We start from the raw sequence: 24,876 nt of genomic DNA on the forward strand, positions 1-24,876 counted from the left end.
CTAGATATTGCTGGCACCTGAGTTCCTGATATCTGACCACTTCACCTAGTGATTGCATGTAGATGTTGAAAAGGACTGTAGAGAGAGAAATTATCCTTCTGGGACTCCACAAGCAAGAGGACTAGTGGCTGGAGGTGCAGTTTCCCCATCACTACACGGTTTGAGTCCTCCAGGGAGAACTCAAACCATATCAGCACATTACCCTTGGCCCCTGCAACGTCTCTCAAGTGAGACAGCAGTACCTCATTGTCTGTTGACTATTGCAGACAGGCCCAGGAGGATGAGAATGGACATCTGTCCTCTGTCCACTGACAGGAGGAGATCATTCATCAGTGCCACTAAAGCGTTTTGAGTTTTGAATGAAGTCGTATGGCCCGTGTTATGCAGGAGGTCAGACTAAATGATCACTGTGGTCCCTTCTGACCTCAGAATCTATTAACTACAGTAAGCAGACAGAGAGAGCAGCTATACTCTGACTCATCCAGAGTTCCACATTAACTTCTAGAGCCAGCTCTGCAATGGCATCCTTCGGAAGGCAAAGGACACAACTGGGATGCTGCCTTAATTGTTCTGTTCTCCTTCTCTGGACAGTTCTATCAGTGTCATTTCTTCCTCCATTATGGTGTTTCTGGTCTGCTCAGTTATCTGCAATAGGTACTTTTAATAACAGATCTCAAATGTACCCCAGAATCCTTTGTACCAGTTATAGACGTGCTTCAAATGAGGCAACATGACAAATGTCACAAAGGATTCTGAGACACATCTGATACTCAAAGATTCTCATTGCTCATGACTGAGCAGAAACAGGGACAACATTCTGGAAGGTTGGATAATAAATAAATAATAAAATGTAGTCCTTATAGAGCTTTACATATTTCAAACTCTGTACAAACATCCACTGATACATTGTTGTAACACCCTCAAGAAGTATGATTATGATAGACCAAAAACTCCACAGCCATACAGAAGTGAGCGTCCAGATTGGCCTGTTGGTAAACAGCTAGAGCAGCCTCTGCTATTCAAGTGCCCCTTAGAGATGATGCGCAAGGGCCTAAATTTTCAGAAGTGACCAGTGATTTTGGGTGCCTCAACTTATTGGTGTCCAACTTGAAACATCTTAAAAAGGCCTGATTTTCAGAAAGTGCTGATTTTCACCTCTTACAATAAGGCCAATTTAAGGTATCTGAAGTTGGACACACAAAATCACTAGCTTTTTTGAAAATTTAGGCCTGCATGCTAATCCCACAGTACTTAGACTAAAGACTTAGCTATTGTCATAATTATTATTAGCATACTTAAGCTATTATCTTCAGCACATTTGAGGAGTGGGATTTGGCTAACTGTTCTTTCAGCAAAGTATTTTGTGCCATTATTGCCACTATTTAGGAAACAGCCTCTGGTTCTTCACCTCTTGATCAGCTTGGTGACCATCTAATTAGAGATTCCTAAAAGGGCAGGTAACATATATATTTACTAGTTAATATTAAAGCAGAAAGTTAGGGTGTTGCCACAAATTATCCCTTTTAATACAAAAGAAGGCCTTGCACCACCAGGACCACTAATTTTAATTAACATATTCTCCATCAGAGATATTTCATTAGGATAATTCAAGGCTTATGTACCAACTGAGTTCCACTTAAGTTCCCCACATAAGTGATGCAGAAGCCCTGTGCTAGCCCTCTGTATTGACTTTCATCTTAGATGCCACTGGTCCAGATGATACTTTCATCAGTGCTTTTCTTATTTACCTTTCCATGTCTTTTGCCTTCACACCATTGGCCAATGTATGAAACTGGATGGGTGCCACACTTGTACATGCCAAAGCCATGCCTGACTGCATTCTTCACCTCTCCTTCATACATGCTGCCATCAGGCCATGTGTAACGACCATTATACATCTGAACATTCTTAACAAAGTTCCCCTAAGAGATTAAATTATAAATTGATTACTCGCTCAAGTGAGACAGCAGTACTCGTTACGTTTGCAGGAGAGAGTATCTAGGGTGTGGGCTGAGCTGTCCTAAAGGAGGGGCCCTAAGAGCAGCCAGGCCCAAGGAGAAGTTCTGAGTTGCACCGTATGTTATCTTATTGTTGATTTTTTTAAAAAAAAAGCCAAACCACAGGAAGGAGGCAAGTTTGGACTTTACAGTGCATGCCCTGTGTTTGTAGAGCAAGCTGGGAAAGGCACCTGTTCACAGTGCACAAACAAGAAAAACACAAACTAACTCTAGTTACATTTTGTGTGTTCTTTAAATTTAATACACAGCCTCTACAATATGTTTGCTGTTGCCACCTGCAATCATCTAACCTACATGCTTTCCTATAAATTGCATGTATAGATTGTAATTAGCTGTATGATACTTTAAAATTATTTACTTTGCACTTTACCTCATACTTCACTCCATCAGCCCATGCATAAGTCCCGTGTCCATGCATGAGTCCTTCGGAAAACATGCCCTTCAAAATAATACACATACTATTGTTTTTATTCCTGTATCGCAACTTACATCTATAGCTATTAAGTAGTTTGAGGAGAAGTAACATGTTCTAATTAAAACCCCTCTAACTATCAGCATTAAAAGAACTAAGTTTTGAATGTCTGCAGCCCTTAGAAACTACGGAATCCACTATTCAATACACATAAATTTTAGCTGTGCGGTTCCCAATGAAGTCAAAGGGAGAAGCAGTATGTCCTCTTCCAGGGGAAGAATTTGTCCCATTACATTTTGGGTACATTTACACAGCAAGCAGCAGCAAGTCTCCAATCCTGGGTCAACAGACTCAAGCTCACAGGGCTTGTGCTTCCACACTAAAAATAGCTGTGTAGACCTTGTAGCTCAGGCTGGAACTCAGGCACTGCAACCCATGAAACCCACCCCTCCCGAGGCTTCAGGGCCTGAGCTGCAACGTCTACGCAGCTACTTTTAGTGCTGTAGCACAAACCCCGCAAGCCCAAGTCTGTTGACCCAGGCTTGGAGCCTTGCTACCACAGGCTGTGAAGTCGTACCCTTAGTGCCTTGCCACAGATGTACCCATAAACAGAATGCTGATCTACTCACTCTGTATGTATTTCCTCCCTGAAAATGCGCTACACCTTCTCCATCATATAATCCATGGACTTTTTCTCCTTCATAGCTACAAAGAAAACAAACTAACGATGAAATAATCAAATCACTACAAGTAAGCCAGAAACAACAAAAGTTAAAAAATGATGACTATTACCAGTATTTTCCGACAAAAGCCAGATTACATTGTTAGCACCTGTTAGCTCCCATTCTGGAATAGGTAGGGTGAAAGCATATACTGTATCTTGCTACTGGGTGGAACATCAGGCTTGCTCCGCTTTCATGACCAAAAGTACTGGCAGGAAGTGGACACCCCCATGCACATTATGCACCGCACGCTAAATGTTAAGCAGCACCAAATATTATGTAATTACACTAGTGTATTCACTTTATATAGAAAACTGCATGTACACTTACAGCGAAATTCATTTTACCCAAATAAAGCAAGAGGAATCAGGCTTTATGCAAGTGAAGTGTGAATGAGATGGGGAAGCAAGATTCTAGAGCCAGGGCACAGAGCTGCAATACAGCTCTCCATCCATGATGAGCACTGCTATTATGGGGTATTAAGGCCACGTGAACTATAATCATGTGGACCAATCCCCATGGGCACTCCCTTTTCAGTAACTTATGCCAACACCCCTTGCACAGCCAGTCTGCTGGTGTTCTACCACACTGTGGGTCTTAAATGGAGCAGGCGACTTTGTGCATACACACACATCCTAAGTTACCACTACCCTTTGTCTTGCAAGTGCATTTGTGTCTGATGTCTATCTGCCTTTTAGACTGTAAACTCCACAAGGCAGGAGCCATGTCCATGAGTATGTTTTGTATAATACCAAGCACACCACAGGTACTTAAATTGTAAATCCTCAGCTAGTGGATGTGTTTTTAACTAAACTGACATGTTTTTAACATACTTTTCTACAATAAGTTGAGTGAGAATAGGCTCCTCATAATACTGAGCTGCTTCTTGGATCAGAGGTTCTTCCACCTCTTTTGATTCTTCTTGGGATTCTAAAGGGCTTGCTTGTGCTTCCTCCGCTTGATTCAATGATGTCTGGACATATGACGGCTGAACTGAAGAAATACCTTCAAATGAAGTCTCAGGTGCGGAAGGAGGGGCAGGTGCCAACTTTTCTGTTTTTTTGCCATCTTTCTTCTTATCTTTAGCCATTGCCACTGAATTGCCTCAAAGCTACGTTTTTCTGAACAAAAGGCTTTAGCTTCTTTTGCCTGTTTTTTACGTCAGAGGTTTAGTTTTCAAAATCTGAACTCATTTAACTGAAAAGAAAACATAAAAAGCAAACATGATAAAAATCTGATTTCTCCTCCCTCATTGCCCCCCAAATAATATTTTAAAAGTTTTATTGCTGTATGGTAATGGCAACAATTTCCTAAAAGTATTCCAAGTAAAAGTGTTAGATATTTCATGAGCTTCTTGGGCAGTGGTTCTCAACCAGGGGTGCCCTAGGGGTACATATAGGTCTTCCATGGGTACATCAACTCACCTAGATATTTGCCTAGCTTTGAAACAGGCTACATAAGAAGCACTAGCGAAGTCAGCACAAACTGAAATTTCATACAATTACTTGTTTATACTGCTCTATATACTATACACTGAAATGTAAGTAAATATTCATATTCCAATTAATTTATTTTATAATTATATGGTAAAAATAAGTAAGCAATTTTTTAATAACAGTGTGCTGTGACACTTTTGTATTTTTATATCTGACTGTGTAACCAAGTAGTTTTAAAGTGAAGTGTAACTTGGGATATACAAGACAAATCAGAGTTTTGAAAGGGATACATTAGTGTGGAAAGGGTGAGAGCCACTGTTCTAGGGAAATGAGGGTGGCAGGAACGCACTAGATTCCACTAATACTCTTTGGGAAAATAATGGGTTACAGATTCACCTGATATCTGTAACAGACAACATGACAGTTTACGGAAATAAGGTAATGCCACCACATATTTGTGACCCCAAAGGATTATGTGAAAACCACGGAACAATGTGGTTGTCTAGAATCATGACTCCATTGTTTTGTGGTTAAATCTTCATGGCTTAGTATTCCTGATTCGGTAAGGCGGTAATATTACACACTCTATTAGGTAGGAATGATTCGGGAGGAAGGGGGGGATTAAAAACCCACTCATTAAACCCCCATGGGTATTTGGTTAAAGCAAGTGTAAAATTATATTAGTTAAAACGATGGTGGTGGACTGAACACAATTACAAACCTCCTGCGGTTCTGTTACAGCTAGCGGGGTGTGGAGATTCCGGGGACTAATTTCTCCAAGCTAGAAAACTTCTCTGGAAGGAGATGGCAATTTAGCCACGACACCTGAGGCGACTGTATCGTCACTGGATTCTCCGTCCTCCCGCACCCACAACAAACCGGGAAGGAAAATTATGACGGGGTGCCTAGGAACAGCTGCGCCCGCGGGTCTCTGGCGGGCGCGCTCCGCACGCAGCGGCCCCCAGGACGGCTGGCCGGGCAGCACGACGCTCCGGGCTCCCCGCCACGCTGGCTCGGTCGCCCACCACCCAGCGGGAAGCCAGGGCCCCCCCTGCTCAGTCCCCAGCGTTCCGGCCACCGCCCGGGGGCGCCTCTGGGCAAAGCGGAGGTGGTTTCGGCGCCCGTCCCTCCGGCTGCTGCCACAGCGTCCTACGTCCGGCGCCTGTAACCATAGTAACCGCCCGCAGGGCAGAACGCCATTCACTCGTCATCTTAAAGGGACCGCCGCCCACTTCCCCCTCCTGCAAGTACCGGGACAGTACAACCCCCTCCGGCGGGCGGGCCTACGACAGCGGCCCCGGCCTGCTGCTGGCATGGCCACGCCCCAGCCTGCCGCTGCGGAACAGCCCCTCCCTAGGTGCCCCGCCGCCTCTGGGCTGCCAGCTGGCAGCAATGCCCAGGGCAGCTGCGGAGGCACGTTTTTTTCTACCCCGGAGACTGCAGCACAGCTGGTGCCAGACAGGCGCCAGGGGAGGTATTTTTCTTCTAGAGGTCCCACATTTCCTTTTGATTTGCTTGCACCACCCTGATGGTTTTAGATTATTTCTGCAATACAGGGCAGGAGGCCTGAAGTTCTACAGTAAAGGAAGCTGGCTCTAGCCCCCAACCTGCCTTTTGGAAGAAGTTTGGATGGATTATATTCTCCCCCCTTTAAACTGTTCACTGCTTACCCTGATAAGCTCATAGTACTTATTCATGGTACCGCATCATGCCCACATCATATGCAGGGAAACTTGTATATAAGGTGCAATAGTATATAAACTTCACACAATTCAATAATATAGCTACAAAGAGAATGCACTTCTTCTCCCTTGCATTCCCACATGCTATCCATTAGCAAGGACATAAGCAAGGTTGCAAACATCCTCCTCTATAAATATAACAGATATCTGCGTACTAGCACACTGCTGTAAACAGAAACACTATTTTCTTGGTTTCAGAGTAGCAGCTGTTTTAGTCTGTATCCGCAAAAAGAAAAGGAGGACTTGTGGCACCTTAGAGACTAAAATTTATTTGAGCATAAGCTTTCATGAGCTACAGCTCACTTCATTGGAGAGTCAGAGTTTTGTCATTGACTTTCAATAAGCACAGGATTTGGCCTCCTGGCTCCAAAGTAACCAATATAACAACTGCTTTGTTTCTATAGTGAAAGAAGCTCCAAATTTTAGAATGTCCTTACTTATTCCTTTCCATTGGTGGTGGGGGGTCAGATAGATGGTTGCTTGCTTTCATTCTCAGAAAAGGAATATTTTCTTGAAAGAATGTTGATGGAGTAAGGCTCAGTAAGATGCTGCTTAAGAGGCAGAGGCAGATGTCAGAGGACCATAATTCATACCATAGAATCATAGAATCATAGAATATCAGGGTTGGAAGGGACCTCAGGAGGTCATCTAGTCCAACCCCCTGCTCAAAGCAGGACCAATCCCCAAACAAATCATCCCAGCCAAGGCTTTGTCAAGCCCTCCCCCACTGCAACTTGAGACATCCTCTCCTTAATACCAGTGTTTAACGTTTCTCACTACTAAACATCAGAAAAACCTTGACACTGAATTGCAATTAATAGTGAAAAGAGAAAATATGATTTAATACTTTCACCTATACATCAAATGTGATTTATCTGAAACGGTTACACAAGAGGCACTATAGCCTAAGATATATAATTTTACTTTGTCATACCATAATACACAGTCTCTATAAAGAGTGTTCACCTAAAGTTTTGAACTTCCATATAAAAGAGTTTATTTTTTAAATCTCAGCTACCAAAAAAAAAAAAAAGTAATATGCAGGGCCAGCCATGACAAAAGGAATGTATTTACAAGTAAATTCTGGTATGTCTTTATATAGGAGTAATAAAGAAAGATTACAGGATACCTGTGTTGTTCAGGTAACATTTAAATATGCAAAATGGTAATATTTAAATATGCAAAATGATGGCTAAAACTGTCACTTCTTTGACAAAATAAAAAAGTTTTATGATAAAATCTGTAATTCAAAAAGAAGTGGATTAATAACATTGCCAATGAATTAAGAGTAAAAAACACGAATAAAATACACACAAGGGTCTGCTATTATTGAGAAATCATATCTAAATTGGCTATGTGCCTCATAGTTGGCCTTCCATGGGGACAGTTCCAAGGATGCTCAATCTCACCCATGTGGGTGATCAGTTTCTTCATCTCATTTACAGTAAGTGCAGTTCCAATCATCACCTGTGAACAAAAATGCAAACAAAGTTTAACAATGATATTTTCTCTTTCTCCCTTATGGCAAATTGCTCACAAAACCTGTACTTCTCCAATTACAGCAGCAGACAAGATACTGTGCAAGACATTAAAATAAAGAGACCTAGAGGACAATCAAAATCTCATTTAAGACCATATACAAAGGGCCCAATTCTGCCCTTAGCTGTACTAGAACTGGTCTAATTAGAGACTTCAGTGAAGTTACTCTTGATTTACACTGGAACAAAAGAGCAGGATCAGGACCAAGGGTGTTAGGTGTCAAAATCCACTAGCAACATACAGTCCAATTAAATATACAGTGTATACTAGTAAATATACATCAAATGCAGCACTTACAGATTTTCTACAAGCTCGAGAAGCAAACATCTGTCTGACCCTAGAGGGCCTACACATGACTCCTGGGCAATCACTTAACATGAAGATCAACTCCTCTATGTCCTGTGGACCAAAAGTCCAATTTTTGCTTGTTGGCAAGGAAATCAACTTAACCCTTTCAGTTACAGGAGCTGAAAGATTTTTTTTTAAAAGCAAGATAGTTTATCAATGCAAGTGAACATTTCATTTTGTTTATTGTTTGACAAATAAGTAAAAAATTAAACATGCTCCTTCCATAAGTCAATCCATAATGATCCCTATGTGAGTACTAAAATTTAATTAGCAAACAGTCTTTTGAGAGATTTTCTAATTTTACAAAAATTCTAACATTTTAAAAACTGGACAGCTTGAAAGAGCTGACTGTCTAAAGTTTCTTTTGAAGTTGTGTAACTAAAAATAATCATCAAACTTTTACAAACAAAATCTAATTACCATGGCTATTTTAGGCAAAAACAAAATAACAACCCTTGAAGATTTCTGAAATTTAAAAATGCGTAATGGTGAATGGCATGGCCTGTATGTTCTTGAAAAATGCCACAAGGGATAACAGACATTTTCCTCTACGGCACACAATACTTTACACTACATAGTGCTTTTTGTTCTGAGACTCTGAGATAAACAAGTATTATCCCCATTTTTACAGATAAAAAATTAAGCACTTAGCTATTAAGTGATTTGCCCAAAACCACAAAGCAAATTAGTACTAGGGCCAAAAAGAGAACCCAATAATCCCAACTGTTAGTTCCCTTCTCTATCAGATCATTTGTTTGCCTATATGTAACCCTGTTACATATAAAACAAGGGTTTTACTGATGCAATGCAAGAAGAATAAACTCAATATCTCTTAGAGTGGCAATTGGGTCTGTTAGGTCACTACCACATGCTAAGAAGAATTACTGGAGGAGTCTATATAATTCTTTATCAATCCAATTTCTTAAACAAATATGCATTCTATAATTTTCCACTAAATATTTTCAAGAATCATAAAAGAAAAACAGTATGCATTGAATATGGCAAGTCAATATTTAAGACCTTATTTTGCAATACTACTGACAAGTTCTATCAACTTAATATTGTTTACTGAGCGAGAAGAAGAAAACTGTAAACTTTTCTAGTTCCAGTGATTCTGGATCCAAACTTACCATCTTCATCAATGACAAAATCAAACCCATTTTTTCTAAATATCTCCAAGTTTTCAATCAATATAGTTTCATTTACAGCAGTTAAATTAAGATTTTGTGGCCTACGAGAGAGGAAAAAAATAAATATATATTTTAAACCAAATTACAAAGTTGTGTAATATGACAACAGAATTAAAAACAATTAAATCCTGGCTCTGACACTTAGGCACTATGTCCTTAACCATGTCCCCATAGTTTCTCTGGGTTTTACCCAGGTTTATGTTCAGCACTTCTAAGAGTGAGCCTGGCCTATCTTAAAGGGTGTTGTAGGAATTAATATTGATAACACATTTTGAATATGTAAGGTGCTACATAAGTATGATTATTAAAATTCCTGTGAAACATTGCATTAAGCTTATAAAATTCCAAAATTCTAATAGAGAGTGACCAAGTCTGAAATTCAGCAGAAATTTGGTTCTGCAACTGCCAAGCCATGACAACTGCTATAAAGCCTACTTCAGGAGATTTAAAATTTTTGAGAACTGCAGAAACACAGTACCAGCATTTGGCTTGCCTTATCCTCTCTAAAGGCCTGACCAAAGGCAAATGAGTTCAATGGACAGACTCTGAGGACTTTGAATCTGGTCCTATAATTCCAATTCAGCAAAGTACTTACACACATGCTTAAATTTTAAGTATGTGCTTAAGTGCTTTAATGTATTGAAGCCTAAAACTCCCCTTTCCTCATGCACACTTCTCTTCTGTCAGATTCCAGCGAGACTTTTCTATAAAATGTTCATACCAAATGTTTCTTTCTTGACGTATTTACTTAAGATTCTGCACTAATCTTCAGCTAAACTTGTCCCTTAAGCTTCAAGGCTTTTCTCAAATTATTTACAACATTTTGATATCCACCAGACAACCGGCCGTCACAGCCTTGATGGGCCATTAGGAAGAAACAATAAGACTGTGAAGATACTAATCTCTCTCCTTCCTGAGACACTACCAGGTCAGGTGATAAGAACACCTGATACAAAATACCACCTTGGACACTGCTGGTACTTTTCATCTGTAGGGGGATGGGGATCAAACAAAGGTTTCCCCCCTTAGGAAAATCCCTTTTAAGGCTGGGGAGGAGGTTCATTTGGACTCTCCTCCATTGCCTACCCAAGAAGGACTGCTGAAAGAACCTGAAGGGACAAAGGAACTAACCTGAAGGGAAAGGCAGGGGTGAGTCCAGACTGAGACAGGAGTCCAGTCTGTAAGAAGAAATAACTAGAACTCTAAGCTACTGGAACTCTGCAACTTACCTAAAACAACATTTACGGTGAGAAATTACTTCTTGAAACCGGTCTCTGAGATCTTAAGCTTAGTATGCGTGTTTTGTTTTATTTGCTCAGTAATCTGCTTTGTTCTGTTTGCTATCCCTTATAATCACTTAAAATCTGCCTTTTATAGTTAATAAATTTGTTTTGTTTATTATTAAACCCAGTTTGTGCAATGTCTAACTGGGGGTGGGGGCAAGAAGCTGTGCATATCTCTCTTCATATTGAGGGAGAAGGTGAATTTTTATGAGCTTGCACTCTTTTTATACAGTGCAAGACAGTATTATTTTGGGTTTATTCCCCAAAAGGGGTGAGGACGTGAGTGCTGGGTGAATCCTCTCACACAGCGCTGACATCAGTCTGTGTCTGCAGCTGGGTTTGACCGTACCTGGGTGTGTGTGCTGCAAGAGGCCGGAGAGCCTAATTCAGCAAAACAGGGAGAGGGAATCCAGGCTGGTGGAACAGGTGCAGCTCATGAAACCCCAGGACATCAGGTGGCATCCCCGAAGGGATGCCCATCATACAGAAGTTCAACGTGACTAAAACTGTACTTGACACACTGAAAGTTCCAGAGCATTACAATCTACTTCACTGGAAGTGGAGTTTCACTACATCCATTTACTATACTAGGTTCCAGCTGTTTCAAACCAATGTTAATAGTAACACACTAAAGACACTTACGCTATCAGCTTCTGACCTTGGAGAATGTTGTGCTGTTGTAACATCTCAAAGTTGTATTTTTCATCAGTAGCATGTTGGTCAATTATGAAGAGATCAGAGTTCAGCTTGGCTACTATAAACCCTAAATTGAACTGACCTATGATTTCCATTTTTGCAAACATCTCTTTACTGTATAAAGAAAAACAAATAAACAGATTATAAACTATAACTCACATGTAAAGATTTTAGAGCTATCTGCCTCCTTTTCAATAGGAAGGGATAGGCCTCTCTACACCACTGACAACCAAAATATTTACTGTCAAGAATATCTGTGTCTCAGACCCTCACTGTCCAGTCCCCATCTGACTCAGTCCACCTCCAAAGCTGCTCCACCCCCAAACTTTACAGTATTTTAGAAGAGGCAACATGAATAATGGGCTCCACTCAGCAGAATACCACCAGAGAAATACCTCAATAATTGTAAGTTTGGTGTTTTTTTGGATACACCACTTAACATACTCCAGATTATTACTAAAGAGGAGTTTATAAAATGTGAGGCACTAGCTGTTTATTATGCACATTACCATATTCTACATGGACCTATATGTTTGCAGAAGCTTGAGTTACCTGATGAAACAAATTGCCAAAAAGGTGCTGACACAGTAATGTAGGTTTGTCATTCATATATAAACCTACATCTCCAAAATTAACAAACAGATCAAAGCTCTCTTGTAAATACTGTTAACCTATATTTTTCATCAACTTTGTTTATCATTTGGTTAACATACCTTAACAAGAAGGTGCAAAATACCTGATTTCTTTTCTTAATTCATCCTCTGCTGTTTTATTGTCTCCAGGGCTAATCTTTGCTCTAAATCTTCTATAATTCTGTGTTTCTGCCTTTTTCTGTTGCTGCTGTATTAGCCTTTTTACTCTTTCTGCTAAAGAGCTCATAGAGAACTCAAGTGGCACAGTTTTCTTTTTAATTTCAATTGGTACATCAACGTGTGGCACTGATGCACTGTTCTCAGCACTCCTCAGTTCTGGACAGCTGGCTGCCTTTAAATTAGCTTGCTCACTTTTAAAACGCTTCACATTTGGGGGAAAACTATTGGCTTGCTGAGGTAACTCACTCAGTTCATTCTGTTCACCCACTTGGGTCAATTCATGTTCAACCCCTGAAAATTTGGCATCATATTCCAATGATTCCTCACTAAGTTCGACAGTTTCAAGACATACACTTTGAAGCTCCTCTTTTGAAATAATGAACTCTTCTTCAGGTGAACTGCCTGCACTTTCATTGCTGAGGCAGCTACCAACTTCTGGAGTACTAAAGCTAACATTTGACTCTGCAGAGGTGCTACCACATTCAGAATCTGTGTCATTTTCTAACTTCCTCAAATCTCTGCTAGTAACTGAGTATGTATTTGAGTCCATCTGCCTCCAATGTTCAGACTCCTTGCTGGAGATGGACTTTTGACTCTTTACAGGACTTGAAGTGTTAAGAAATGACATAAGTTTTCTCTTCCCCGGGGAGTTGTGTTGATTTCCGACATTGTTAGGGCTCTGAAAGCTGCTCTCTGTCATTTGATGGAGAGAGAATGACTCTCTTAATTTGACAATAGTCATTGCTCTTTTCTCTTCTCTCTTTGGATTCTGGGCTGCAGAATCAAGCAGCATTCCTGTCTGAGGCTTTTCTGTTTCTTCTGCTACTATCTTTTTGAAGTTACCTAATAAAATATGAATGCAGTAAATTGTAGATTTTCATTAAATGCAATTTAAAAAAACAAAACAAACATCGAATATTTGGGGGACTGAATGACTCATTTGGGGGAAGGGATGTGGAAAGGGAGAGATTGGTAACAAGCCACTATAGACAAACCCTTAATCTCTGGGTCACCAGATTGAACGTAGCCCTGGTTAGCAGTGCTGAAAGCTGTTACCATTTGATGGCTGTTCAGTAGCTTTTTTTTTTTTTTTTTTTTTTTTTAAATAAATCTCATATCCAATGGAGGGCAGTGAGGAATCTGGCACCACAAATGCTTGTGCTACACCTGATCAGTGGATAATTAAGGGACTTCATCTCCCGAGATGCAACTAGGCCAGCACCAAATTTACTTAAAGGCAACCAAAGGAAAATATAAAAAAGAAACTAGGCTTGCACCCAAAGCTGCTTTTTTATTATGTATAAAGGAAGCCTGAAAAGCTTTTGTGTGATGTGTATGTTTATGGTGATAGTGGTGGGGTTTGTTTGTTTGTTTTAAACTAAGGGCAGATCAATCTTGACAACATACTCTGCATTGCTGGAGTCTGACTACAAACTGTGGACTAGAAATCTGGTAATAAGCTTGTCAGTTTCATTAGTAGGCATATTTGCTATCAGAAAGTTAAGTTTAAAAATACATCTTTTTCATCGTTCTGAGCTCTCCAACATCTGCCACACCCACAGGGACTTCCAGAGTTGACATTAATGTACCTGTAATATCCAGCAGTTTTTGATTGATGTTAAGTTTGTTGACATTGCTACCAAACATTCCCACAAGAGAGGTCTTTAAAATTGCTAACAAAACCTTCTCCTGTTGCAGTAAAATTTGCCTCTTGTCAGGAGTTACATTGATGTCAACACACTCTAAAAATAAAGAAAAGCTATTAATTATATTTCAGATTAAATTATACTATATTTTTGTTCTTTCCATCCTTGGACTGAAGTTCCCTTATTTTTGCCCTCTTTATTTCACAGAGTAAAACAAAAGCCACTGGTAATATGGATAATATGGCTGCAAATACAACACTGCAAAACTACCAGTAGATCCAGCAACCGTGGTGAAAAATACTGCTTCTGCATAGCAAGACATTTTAAGTTCCACAATATTTAATACTACCCAGCAGACTGCCTTTTTCACCCTGGTCTAGACTGGCATAGAAAGTTACTTCTGGTTAGTGTGCAAACAATAACAGAACATGTTCCGATAGATCAGAAACATCTTCACAACACAATAATAAGTACTCATCTAGGTAGTTCAAAAGCTACCTAAAACCCCAATGATTCTAAAGCTATGCAATTGCATATGTTATATATTTATTATTTCTAGCATTTTACAAAGGTTAATGGAGATTGATTAGAAGAACTCACCAGAATCTACACAAATGTTAAGAACGATAAATGGATATTGGTGCTTATTATACATGTGGTAAACTTCATTCACAACTTTGGAAATCTGCACAGAACACAGAGAACAAGTGATACCATTACTTACTTCTATTCTTTACTGATACATGTTATCTAATGCAGTAATAAACAGACTTCAAGCATGATCTCGCAAATTCTTATTCACATTATTAGACCTTTACTCACACAAATAGTCCCACTGTAGACAAAGAAGCTAAAGTGAGTAAGTATTTGTAGGATAAGACCTATATGTACAAGTTTCTAATCTGGTCATTTCCTGGGACTCTTGACCAACCACCAGACATTTATGTCTTTCCTTTACTAGATCAATACAAAACAAAGAAGTAGTAACAACAATTACTAGGTCTAAACTGGAAAAGAGAAACAAGGAAATCAAGCAACTATAAGCAGGGTTGGCAGAAATTGCTTTTTTAAAATAAATTTTGACACAATATTATTGATGTTTATTTTAAAGTATTTAATTTTTATCGATTAAAATTTTCACAGTTATACAAAATTAGGAGTTTTAAGCATTTATTTAGATTTTGAGCTACTTAAATTTTCACATTTGCAGAAAGTTATGGGGGGGATCAGACAATTATGGGAGAGTGGAGGCTGAGATTTAAAAACTTAAAGCTTCATAACCATTAAAACACAAACTGTCAAAATATATGAAGTAAATATCTTTAAATGACACTAAGTTCTCAAGCAACATTTTTCTTATTTTGCCTATCTGTAAATTCTGATTATTTTTTACGGAGTTTTTTGTATTGGTTTGTGTATGATGAAATCAACGTTACCAGCTTCTACTGATAAAAATCTAATCCTTCCAAGCCTAACTATAAGCAATATTATTAAGAATTGTACCTTTGATTGGTCACATGGTCGCTGATTGACAAAGAAAAATTGTCTCTCTGTTGTACTCCTTCCAACACCATGATCACAATGGGAAACGAAGCCTGTAATACTGTTTAACATTAATATTGTAAGGGTAGGGCTCAATAGAAGAAAGGAAGAATAGAAACTTTTGAGTCAATGCTAGTTCTATAGAGGAACATTTCTGACCAGACTGAAAGCCAAAACTATTACATGTTTTCAGTAAATACTTACATGTCGCTTTGCTCCTCACCCCAGCTTAGCAAAGGCTAATAGTTTACCACTAGCAAGCTCTCCAGCCAACTGAAAGAGTAGCATTCACTGATTTCAGAAAAAGCTGCATTCATACTTTTTCTGCCTTAAGGAGAGTCAACTGTGACACTGATTTTGAGGACACGGTAAACCCAAGCATTTATATGGCTGTTCACAAATCTCTTGTATATTAACCATTATAAATTCTAAAAAACTGCACTTTTTAATTTAAAAGAACTTCTTTACTCAAGTTGGACCATATTCTACCTTGTCTTACACCCAGGCAATTGTACTGACTTCAGAGATGATGTACAGGTATAACCGAAGGCACAATTTGACCCATAATGTATAATTATTCAGAAACTACATGTGGTGACTAATTCAGCAGAAAATTAGGGTAAACCAAGAAATATTAGCCCCATCCCTCCCTCTCCACACACATTTAACTGGTTACATCTTAATCCTGAGTTGTAACATGGAAACAAACTACGTAAAACAAGCTAGATTATTTATTTCCACAGTTGTAATGTGATAGGTATCAACTGTGCTTTTCTAAGTTTTCTAGTCACTGCAAACCACCTGAAACCTTGGATTTCCTTTAAATCAATTACCATCTCAAAATGCATTTCTGACAGCAGTGGCTTCCTACTTACGTATAAAGATTCTGTGGCATATCAGTGGAGTTGAGGCCATATTCTTCACAAACAGCTTCACTAGGAGGTAGTTGAACAAAGGGAATGAGGCTTTGCAACTGAAAGAAATTTAAATTCATAGCTATTCCTTGGTGCAAGAATATCAAAGATCATTTTAGTGATTTAAAGTCAGTGGGTTTTTCATTCATTTTTGCCTTTGTTAAAGTTTAACTTCAGTCAGAACAATTATAACTATGGCCTTCTTTTCAGTTCCTTGTTTTATTGTCAGGATCACAACCAACTTGGCACATGGTAATTATATTTTTTAAAAGTTGACTGGCCAGATTGAACGAAGGAAGTACCCTCAAGCACACAACAGGTTATAGTTACACTGTTAAAGAGCACATGCAAAAGTATAAATCCCTAACAAACTCTTCCTCTTAACCTGTATTTGACACACAACTCCAATGTTAAGTGTTCTGGTCCCCGTTTCATGCCAACACTCACTCACTAAACCTATTTAAGACGGAAAAAATAGTATTATTTATTCAGCTTCAAACTTCCGAGCCATAAATGAGCCAATCAAGATTCATGCCATATCAGAAGACAACGTCATCAGATAAATTTGTATGTTCTGAATGAATGATAATACAATTGATAAGACATCCCATTTGAAACACAAGGTACCTGAAACACAGATATAATTTTCTTCAATAAAAAAAAATCTTAATGTAATAAATGGGTTAGTCTCTAAGGTGCCACAAGTACTCCTTTTCTTTTTGTGAACGCAGACTAACACGGCTGTTACTCTGAAACAAATCTTAATGCAGTTTCTCAGTTAGGACACACATACTTTTTTCTGTTTTTGATTCAGCACTTTGGTCTTAAAGATGCAGTAGTATATAAATAGATACATGTAACTTAACATTTTAGTTGGCTGACCCATGGAGGACATCCAATTACATTTTGGTCTGGACACTCACTCTCAGGAGGAACAGGAGTTAGCAGCATTGCATGGAATAGCACAAATGGGCCCCAGAATAGGAGGAGATACTTAGTACAATATCACTCATTAGCAACCCCACCAGCCAATGGAGTAAAAATGCTTGATAGCTATGACATAGGGCTGGGGGCAAGAGTGCATTTACTGCTTTTGTCTTCCTTTTTCTACTTCTTTCCACAAGACTGAAAACTGATAACTGTTTTATTTATAGCAAACATTTATTAAGCATCAAGCTGCAAATGTCTACATCTGCTGACTGCTATTCCAGTTTGGAAGATAGCCCACAACTTTAAAGAATAAGCTTCTAAATTTCATAGCGAAAGGCTGCAAAACTCAGACATCTTTCTACTTTCCACCCTGCAAAGCGAGTCTTCCACAGCACACCATGCTAACATTTTTATAATTATGCTTTTGAGGATTGGAGAGGATACCTGTGGTCCATATGTCACAAAAATTAACAGATAACCAAGCTTAATCTCTCTCAAGCACTTATTAGAATACTAATTTTACCAGTCTCAACAGAGGTATTAAGATTTACGCTCATCCCACCATTCTGTATCTCTCTTTCTGCAAAGAAGATAAAACAGTGACAACAAACAAAAAAAGCAGTCTGTGGAAACTGCACTCTCTTATTCAACCTATAGGGTGTGCTAGAGCACAATGATTATTACACCCTTCCTCCTATACCTTAAGACAGCTTCCTGCATAATGGTTTATACAGCATCTTTACTCATACTGTATTTAATTAGATTTTAACATATTCTTGCAGCTGCTTTTTCTCCCTTTCCTACAGTATTACCTGTTTTTGCCCAAATATTGCTCCAATGTTTTCCTTTAGACTACAGCTTCCAGTGGTACACACCACTGAGTGTTTTTTCCCTTGGCCAACCTGATTGGTGCAGTTAATTCGAACTCCCGTTGAAATGATACAGTATGCTTGTAATATTTGGACCATTTTTGCATATTCCTATTAAAGAAACAAAAATTGAATATTTTTATGAAACAGAAAACACATTAATAGAGTATCCTATTTAGACATTTTAAAATGTCTATCTTTGCGTACATCACATTTTTTTCCTCATTTCCAAACCGGGTTGTATAGCTTTATTCTGAGATTCAGCTACAACTTCCAGAAACCCTGCAAACAGTTTGATTTTTACATGCGAAAAATAAGAGGAAGATTAAACCATATTTACAAGATATATATTAAGTAGGTAATTTAAAACACTACATTTTCAAATTTTAATTATGCAATGCTCATTCCTATCTTGCTTTCTTTCTCAAATTTGAAAGTTTTGTTAATGTAGTTCTACATAAAATCTGTGTAAAATACGTAAGGAAGGCAAAAGGGAGAGTCCATTTTATTATTTCACAAAGATCTGTATAATTTTATAATGTAAATATAGAGTCAATAGATGAAAAAGTATGCAAGATTTAGATGCATCAAACCAACGCTTAAAGTAAATGTTAGTACCACTAATGAGAAGTTAGATTGAAAAGAGAAGAATCTTAGACCACATCTTATTACTTATGTTGAAAGAGATAAAGTTCTAGAATAAAATGTCTGAGCTAATCAACTCTCTCTAGCACTAAGGTATACCAAGATATAAAGGAAAGAATGATTTAAATTATATGTATTTATTTTTTACAAGGTTTAGATTTGCAGGTTATCACATTTTTTAAAAGCAGAATTTCCAGTTCACTACACCTTTTTAATATTTCGTTGAAATTCCTTGTGCCGCACTGGCAGGGTATAAAACAATTGCTGCACGCTAACAGTTGTTCCCTGTTGTCGTGGGTAAGGAGTTTTCTGAGTAATTTTTCCATTGTGATCAAATACCAGACGAGTTCCAACCTTTGCAGATTTGTGACAAGTAAAAATGGTAACATCACTGGAAGAGGGAAAAAGAGGCAATAGGATTATTAATTAAACAGTAGCTTTTCTTTATCCCGTCTATAGTACCGAAAACTTCAGGTATTTCTATTCACATTATGCCAGCACCATTCACACAACTTTAATTAAGGTTAAATCAGAGTTTACATTATTAACTCCCTTTTGTAACAATTTTTAATAGATAAATATTTGTTCTGGATTGAAACTTCGTACCACAAATAAGTTCTCTAAGAAGCAAATTTCACTTCCCCTTCAAGATTTTTAACCAAGAGTATTCATAAAAACACAAACAACACTGTGCAGACCTTCCTAATTTTCCTAGTTACAATGCAAAAATCTAAGTTTTTATCCCTTACATACATCTTATAGATAGACCATGATGTTGGGCTTTTGATTTTGATTTCATGCTACTTGGATACTACTTTTCTAATGCAATCACAAAACACTGTAATATTTGTGATGCACAAGACTGTATGGGAACACTGCAGTTATTTCCAATACGCAGCTAATTCAAGAGAAATTATAAAACAAAGTTTTAAAGAATTACAAACTACAAAAAAGCAAATGTTTGAAGAATAATACTTTGCCTTTGCACAGCACCTTAGGATCAAAATGCATTGCAAAACATAGCCCTTGCAAAACCTTATGTATGTGCTTAACTTTAAAACTGTGAGTTTAATAAGACTAATCAGATGCTTCATGTTAAGGAAGTGCATATGTCTTTGGAGAATCAGGGCATCAGTTATGTGTTATCTGAACAATTTGTTTCCTTTATACAGAACTTACAGCTAAAAAGGATTGTGGATGCTGAATGGATTCAGGCACTCTTTGCAGTTTGGGATAAATCTATGTCAATTTCAAAACATTATTTCATCAATCACTGATATTTGGATCAATTTATTCAGCCATGTAGGTTTATACAGAATGCTTTGCTGAGTCCTACATATTTCAATAGATTCCTGTAAATTGCGAAAGTTGACCACTTCTAAGTTAATAGGAGGTTATTCACAATTAAAGTGTCTCTGGATGCTGGGAGATCACAATAAATATCTAACTGTTATAACTGCAGGAGTCAAGATACTCAGTCTTCAATAATTGCAGAAGCCTCCACTAATTTGTTATGTTTACATGATAAATCACTGTATTTACAATGAAGGATACTGCACATTAAAAGAGCCAAAGGACATCTTGGGGTTTTTTGCAACTAGAGTATGAACAGTCTTTTTTTTTCTTAATGTAGGCCTGGATTCAGGAATGCACATCCACACGTCCTTCAGCACTTTACTAGATAGGGATGCTTTAAAAATTGACAACCTTCCACCTAACCATAGCTACTGCTGTTCTAACATTGTACTACTTATTGGATTTTCCATTTAAAGTTATAGTTATTTGTGGTAAGAAGAAAAATCACTGCTTAAATGGATTGTCCCTGAACATATATTCCATAGAATATCTATACAAAACAAAATAATTTTAACAATTGTTAATTTGGTTGCAGCTCAACTGAATAACATGAGACCCAGCAGAGTTTGGTCTCATCCACGTGCATTGTAACCGCGTTACAAAAATATTCTTTAAACTAGGCAGATTACTATATCAAGGTAAACTTGTTTTTAACCAAGTTATAACACAATTTAATCCAGCCAGATTTGCTGGGTCTGGATCATTAATAAATTAAATATTGTAAGTAATAATTTAACAATTTAATAAATTAATAATTTAATTAATACATTAATTAAACTGTTATTTTTGTATTGCAGAGAGATCTTAATTCCAACAAATTTACCCAGTTAAAAAATAAGATAATAAAGGAGAAAAACAAATAATTGGGTTCTTGTTTAGTTGAGAAATAACCCAATTACAAGTTTCCAAAGTCTTGTTTCATTAATAACTAATGAAGGACAATATTATTACCTTAACGCACACAGTGAACTCAGAGCTTCACCTCGAAATCCAAATGTTCCAACATGCATTAGATCAGAGAAATCTTGTATCTTGGAAGTATAATATTTCAGAGCTGGAAAAATGTATTTAAAATATGTGTAATTGTATCATATCTTTCCAAAATGACATTGATGTATGAAGGTATATTTTGTATCTTCCCAGAGAAACAAAAAACTTTGATGCTTATACTATATTTTATGTAACTATAGTAGAGTCAAGTAGATAATTAACCAACTATTCACTATTTTTGCCCCCGTTTTCTGCTTGCAAATAATCTGCAAAATTCTCCAATGTAATTCCAAATTATTTATGCCTTCAGTAAATAAATTTTAGTCTGCAGATTCTTTGCAAACAGTTTGTTGAGAATATTTGCCATTTTTGAAGTGTTGGTTAGTTACATAAGTCACATGGTATTGTTTCTGCTTCCTGTTTGGATGACTTAATCTACAAATTGAAAATTTTACCGTCAAATATACAATTTCAAGCTCGCTTTCAGCAAATATTCAAGCTTCAAATTCATTTTTCATTAATAGTTATACTTGTAAAATGTGACTGCTTGAACTTTTAAAGAAAGTGAACATGAAAGAGTAATGAACACAGCTGAATCAAAATTTCCTTGAGACTCTGAATAAGCATATGCAACAATTTCCCCCACCCCCCTCCACACACACTGTTCACCCCACTCTAAGGCATAATTAGGTTCCGGTCTTCACATGTTACATACCATAATCATAATGACACCAGGATGGATAATAAAACTAGTTTTACCACAACTCTTGCAGGAACATGTGTCATTCTAGAAAGGTTAAGTAACATCTTAAAGAGATTAAACTTGAATTTTATAAGAAAGAAGTGGTTTTCTCACTGCAGTTATCAGTTTGACAGATAAATCATAGTTTATACATAATATAAATATTGTCAAACATTTAGAACAAACATAAATTGTGAAGAATTTAACTTACTTAAGCCCTCAAAGTTTTCTTCCTCTACTCCACAACCATTATCTGAAACTTCTATAAGATCTGTTCCATAATCTTTAAGCTTTAGGTCTAAAAATTGTAAAAAAGATTGTTTTCATTCAGTGTTCATGAGCAATATTTAGAATGTATAGCATCACAAAGTCAATAATGCATTGTAAACTCTTCAACAGCCATTTGTTTTCTGAATCAAATTAAACAAGATTCACAGCTTTCAAGAGTTAAGTTATTCAATTCCAAATCAACCTGTGCTTTCTGCTAGATTAGCTCAATTTTTTAAAATTTTCATGCACGTATTAGAGTCTTCTGCTCATAAAAGTTGCCAGCCTGGACCCTAAAATCCTCTATTTCTTGGAAGAGGTTAAGAATAAGCAGCAACACAAGCTTCCTCATGCTGCTTTGTTAATATGTCTGAACTCTAACATGGAGGAAGCACTTCACACATGATAAACTAATAGTTGAGTCTCCATCTCCATCCAGATCCCTGGCCTCCTTGCAGAGACTTGAAGAAGAGCTCTGTGTAGCTTGTCTTTTTCACCAGCAGAAGTTAGTCCATAAAAGATATTACCTCACCAACCTTGTATCTCTGATGAGAGTATCAGTTAACGTTAATTACGGCTGTAATTTTTGTGATGCGGAAACTTGTCCATTGGGAACTAGACTTAAACCAAACTAATTTCTGATAGTCCACTGAACAGCCATCAAATGGTGGTAACTAGGCTGGACTCCATGTCAGATTCCGATTACATTTGGTTTTCTAGCAGTGTAGGACATGCTGCAGCAAGCTTCCAAAACAGGCCTGATCCCGCAAACTTTTATGCCTATGCTTAACTTTACACAATAGTAATCCCATTAATTTTATATAACATTGGGTAACTCCACTTTGGACCCAGCCATGGAAATAAAGTAGTGCAGCCTCCACAGATCCAACTGTAGAACTGGGACCCCCAAGTGCTCTATGCCTTAGTTTTCCCACCTGTAAAATGGCTATAAACATACCTGGTCAAATGCAAAGCATTTGTCCTGAACTGTTTGCAGGTGCAGAGCACTCAGAAGTTACAAAGCAGTATATGAGTACCAAGTGATAGTCTCACATGAAATTAAAATAACAAGTTTACCAATATTAGTAGCTCCAGCATCTACACTGTTTTCCACCAATTCCTTCACCGCAGTGCCTAGATTCAGTACAACCTGTCCTGAACAGATCTGGTGAACTGATTTATGATCTATAGGCTTGATGGCTTTAGCAGGCTGTGCACTAAAAGAAAAAAAGCGATTAAGAATTAGATGTGAAAAAGGTTGCTATCATTCAGTACTACTTCCCTCACCACAATTATGGCAACTAAAAACACACAGTTAAGAACCAAGTAAGTAGAGGCTGCCAACTACAGTGCAGTCTCATGAGTGTTAGGGCTTGTCTGCGCAAACATTTAGTTTGCAGCAAGCTAGGCTGTGAACAGACCCTGCACTAGCCTACCACAGACTAAGGGTATATCTATATTTAAAACATTTACAGCAGCACAGCTTCAGCAACACTACCTACACCAACAGGAAGGCTTCTCCCATCCATAGAGGTAATCTGCCTCCCTTAGAGTTGGTAGCTAGATCAACAGAAGAATTCTTCTGTCAACCTAGCACTGTCTACGCTGGGGGGTTAGGTCAGTATAGCTATGTCTCTTAGGGGTGTGGATTTTTCACACCCTGAGAGATGTAGCTATACTGATATAAGTTTCTACTGTAGACCAGCGCTAAATAATTAGATTGACTCAGGGCTGTGAAAAATTTCACCGCATGATCACCATAGTTAGGTCAACCCAACCCCAAACTAGAAACACCTGTGTCAATGGAAAAAATCTTATACTGATCTATCTACTGCCACTAATGGAGATGGATTAACTACACTGACAGAAAAAGGAATTCTGTAGACATACTGAGCATCTACATAAGAACGACCACACTGGGTCAGAACAAAGGTCTATCTAGCCCAGTATCCCGTCTTCCGACAGCGGCCAATGCCAGGTGCTCCAGAGGGAATGAACAGAACAGGTAATCATCAAGTGATCCATCCCCTGTCACTCATGCCCAGCTTCTGGCAAATAGAGGCTAGACACCATCCATGCCCATCCTAGCTAGTAGCTATTGATAGACCTTTCTTTTTTGAACCCTGCTATAGTCTTGTCCTTCACAACATCCTCTGGCAAGGAGTTCCACAGGTTGACTGTGCCTGAGGTGAAGAAATACTTCCTTTTGTTTGTTTTAAACCTGCTGCCTATTCATTTCATTGGGTACCCTCTAGTTCGTGTGTTCTGAGAAGGCGTAAATAACATTTTCTTATTTACTGTCTCCACACCAGTCATGATTTTATAGCCCTCTCTCATCTCCCCCCTTAGTGTGTTCGTCTGACTGGCTGATGCAGCTTTAGGGTGCCAGAAGGGCATAGTGGGAGCACGGCACGGCCGCGCGCCGCCGGAGGAGGGCCCCGCGCGCGCCTCCCCCGAGGGGAAGATGAAGCCACCTCCGGGTGCAGGGAGAGGAGGCCTCAGACGCCTCCTAGTCACGAGCACCTCCCCCCACCGCGGGGAACGGGCCTCACCAGGGTGCCGGGGCCTCCATAGAGTCTCTGCTCCCGGCACGCAGGCGGCCAGGCAGGACTCCTGGGACACAGGCCAGCAGCGCGCCAACGTTAAGCCGCCTGGGCCAGAGCCCACAGCAGCACAGCTCCTGTAGGCTCCACCCCCGCGCGATCATTGGCCACTAGGAAATCATATTCTCCAATCGGAAGCAAGCTTCATTTTCCCGCCTACCGATTGGCTGACCG

At 38.5% G+C, this 24,876-nt stretch overlaps 2 protein-coding genes across 19 annotated transcripts in view; both read right to left on the reverse strand.

Annotated features, from left to right (window-relative positions):
* LOC102930497 (radial spoke head 10 homolog B) overlaps positions 1–5,775 on the reverse strand; it is a 36,967-nt gene extending 31,192 nt beyond the window's left edge. For 4 of the 17 annotated variants that reach the window (XM_037909884.2, XM_037909879.2, XM_037909877.2 and 1 more), the window contains exons 1-5: positions 5,310–5,758; positions 3,986–4,349; positions 3,060–3,135; positions 2,389–2,457; positions 1,749–1,922 (exon numbers count right to left, since the gene is read on the reverse strand). In XM_037909884.2, the coding sequence (XP_037765812.1) occupies positions 1,749–1,922; positions 2,389–2,457; positions 3,060–3,135; positions 3,986–4,242 (576 nt within the window). In that variant the 5' untranslated portion in view covers positions 4,243–4,349; positions 5,310–5,758. Of the gene's footprint in view, positions 1–1,748; positions 1,923–2,388; positions 2,458–3,059; positions 3,136–3,985; positions 4,350–5,309 lie in introns of those variants that run through there. The other 13 variants (XM_037909886.2, XM_037909882.2, XM_037909880.2 and 10 more) reach the window with 10 other exon arrangements.
* Positions 5,776–7,148: 1,373 nt separating this feature from the next.
* PMS2 (PMS1 homolog 2, mismatch repair system component) lies at positions 7,149–24,807 on the reverse strand. Of its 2 annotated transcripts, XM_027823063.3 has the most exons (15): positions 24,652–24,807; positions 23,177–23,316; positions 22,044–22,130; positions 21,052–21,154; positions 18,952–19,135; positions 18,043–18,210; positions 16,262–16,359; positions 15,348–15,447; positions 14,445–14,529; positions 13,788–13,940; positions 12,123–13,041; positions 11,333–11,500; positions 9,348–9,448; positions 8,167–8,336; positions 7,149–7,797 (listed from the first exon to the last, which is right to left on the reverse strand). In XM_027823063.3, exons 1-15 carry the CDS (start codon positions 24,804–24,806, stop codon positions 7,657–7,659), a joined length of 2,772 nt encoding a protein of 923 aa, XP_027678864.3. In that variant the 5' UTR covers position 24,807; the 3' UTR covers positions 7,149–7,656. The 2 variants fall into 2 exon arrangements, with proteins under 2 accessions (XP_027678864.3, XP_043379870.1); XM_043523935.1 differs by lacking the exons at positions 7,149–7,797; positions 8,167–8,336 and having other exon boundaries at positions 9,384–9,448; positions 11,349–11,500; positions 24,652–24,797.
* Between the last annotated feature and the right edge of the window lie 69 nt (positions 24,808–24,876).

This window comes from Chelonia mydas, chromosome 10 (genome assembly GCF_015237465.2).
Source record: "Chelonia mydas isolate rCheMyd1 chromosome 10, rCheMyd1.pri.v2, whole genome shotgun sequence".
Classification (NCBI taxonomy): Eukaryota; Metazoa; Chordata; order Testudines; family Cheloniidae; genus Chelonia; species Chelonia mydas.

Coding starts and splice junctions, on each gene's coding strand:
- PMS2 (XM_027823063.3), bottom strand. CDS start 24,806: ATGATCGCGCGGGGGTGGAGCCTACAGGAGCTGTGCTGCTGTGGGCTC. Junction 22,131..23,176: donor TGCTGGAGCTACTAATATTG/GTAAACTTGTTA, acceptor TACAATTTTTAG/ACCTAAAGCTTAAAGATTAT. Junction 15,448..16,261: donor ATGCCACAGAATCTTTATAC/GTAAGTAGGAAG, acceptor AATGTTAAACAG/TATTACAGGCTTCGTTTCCC.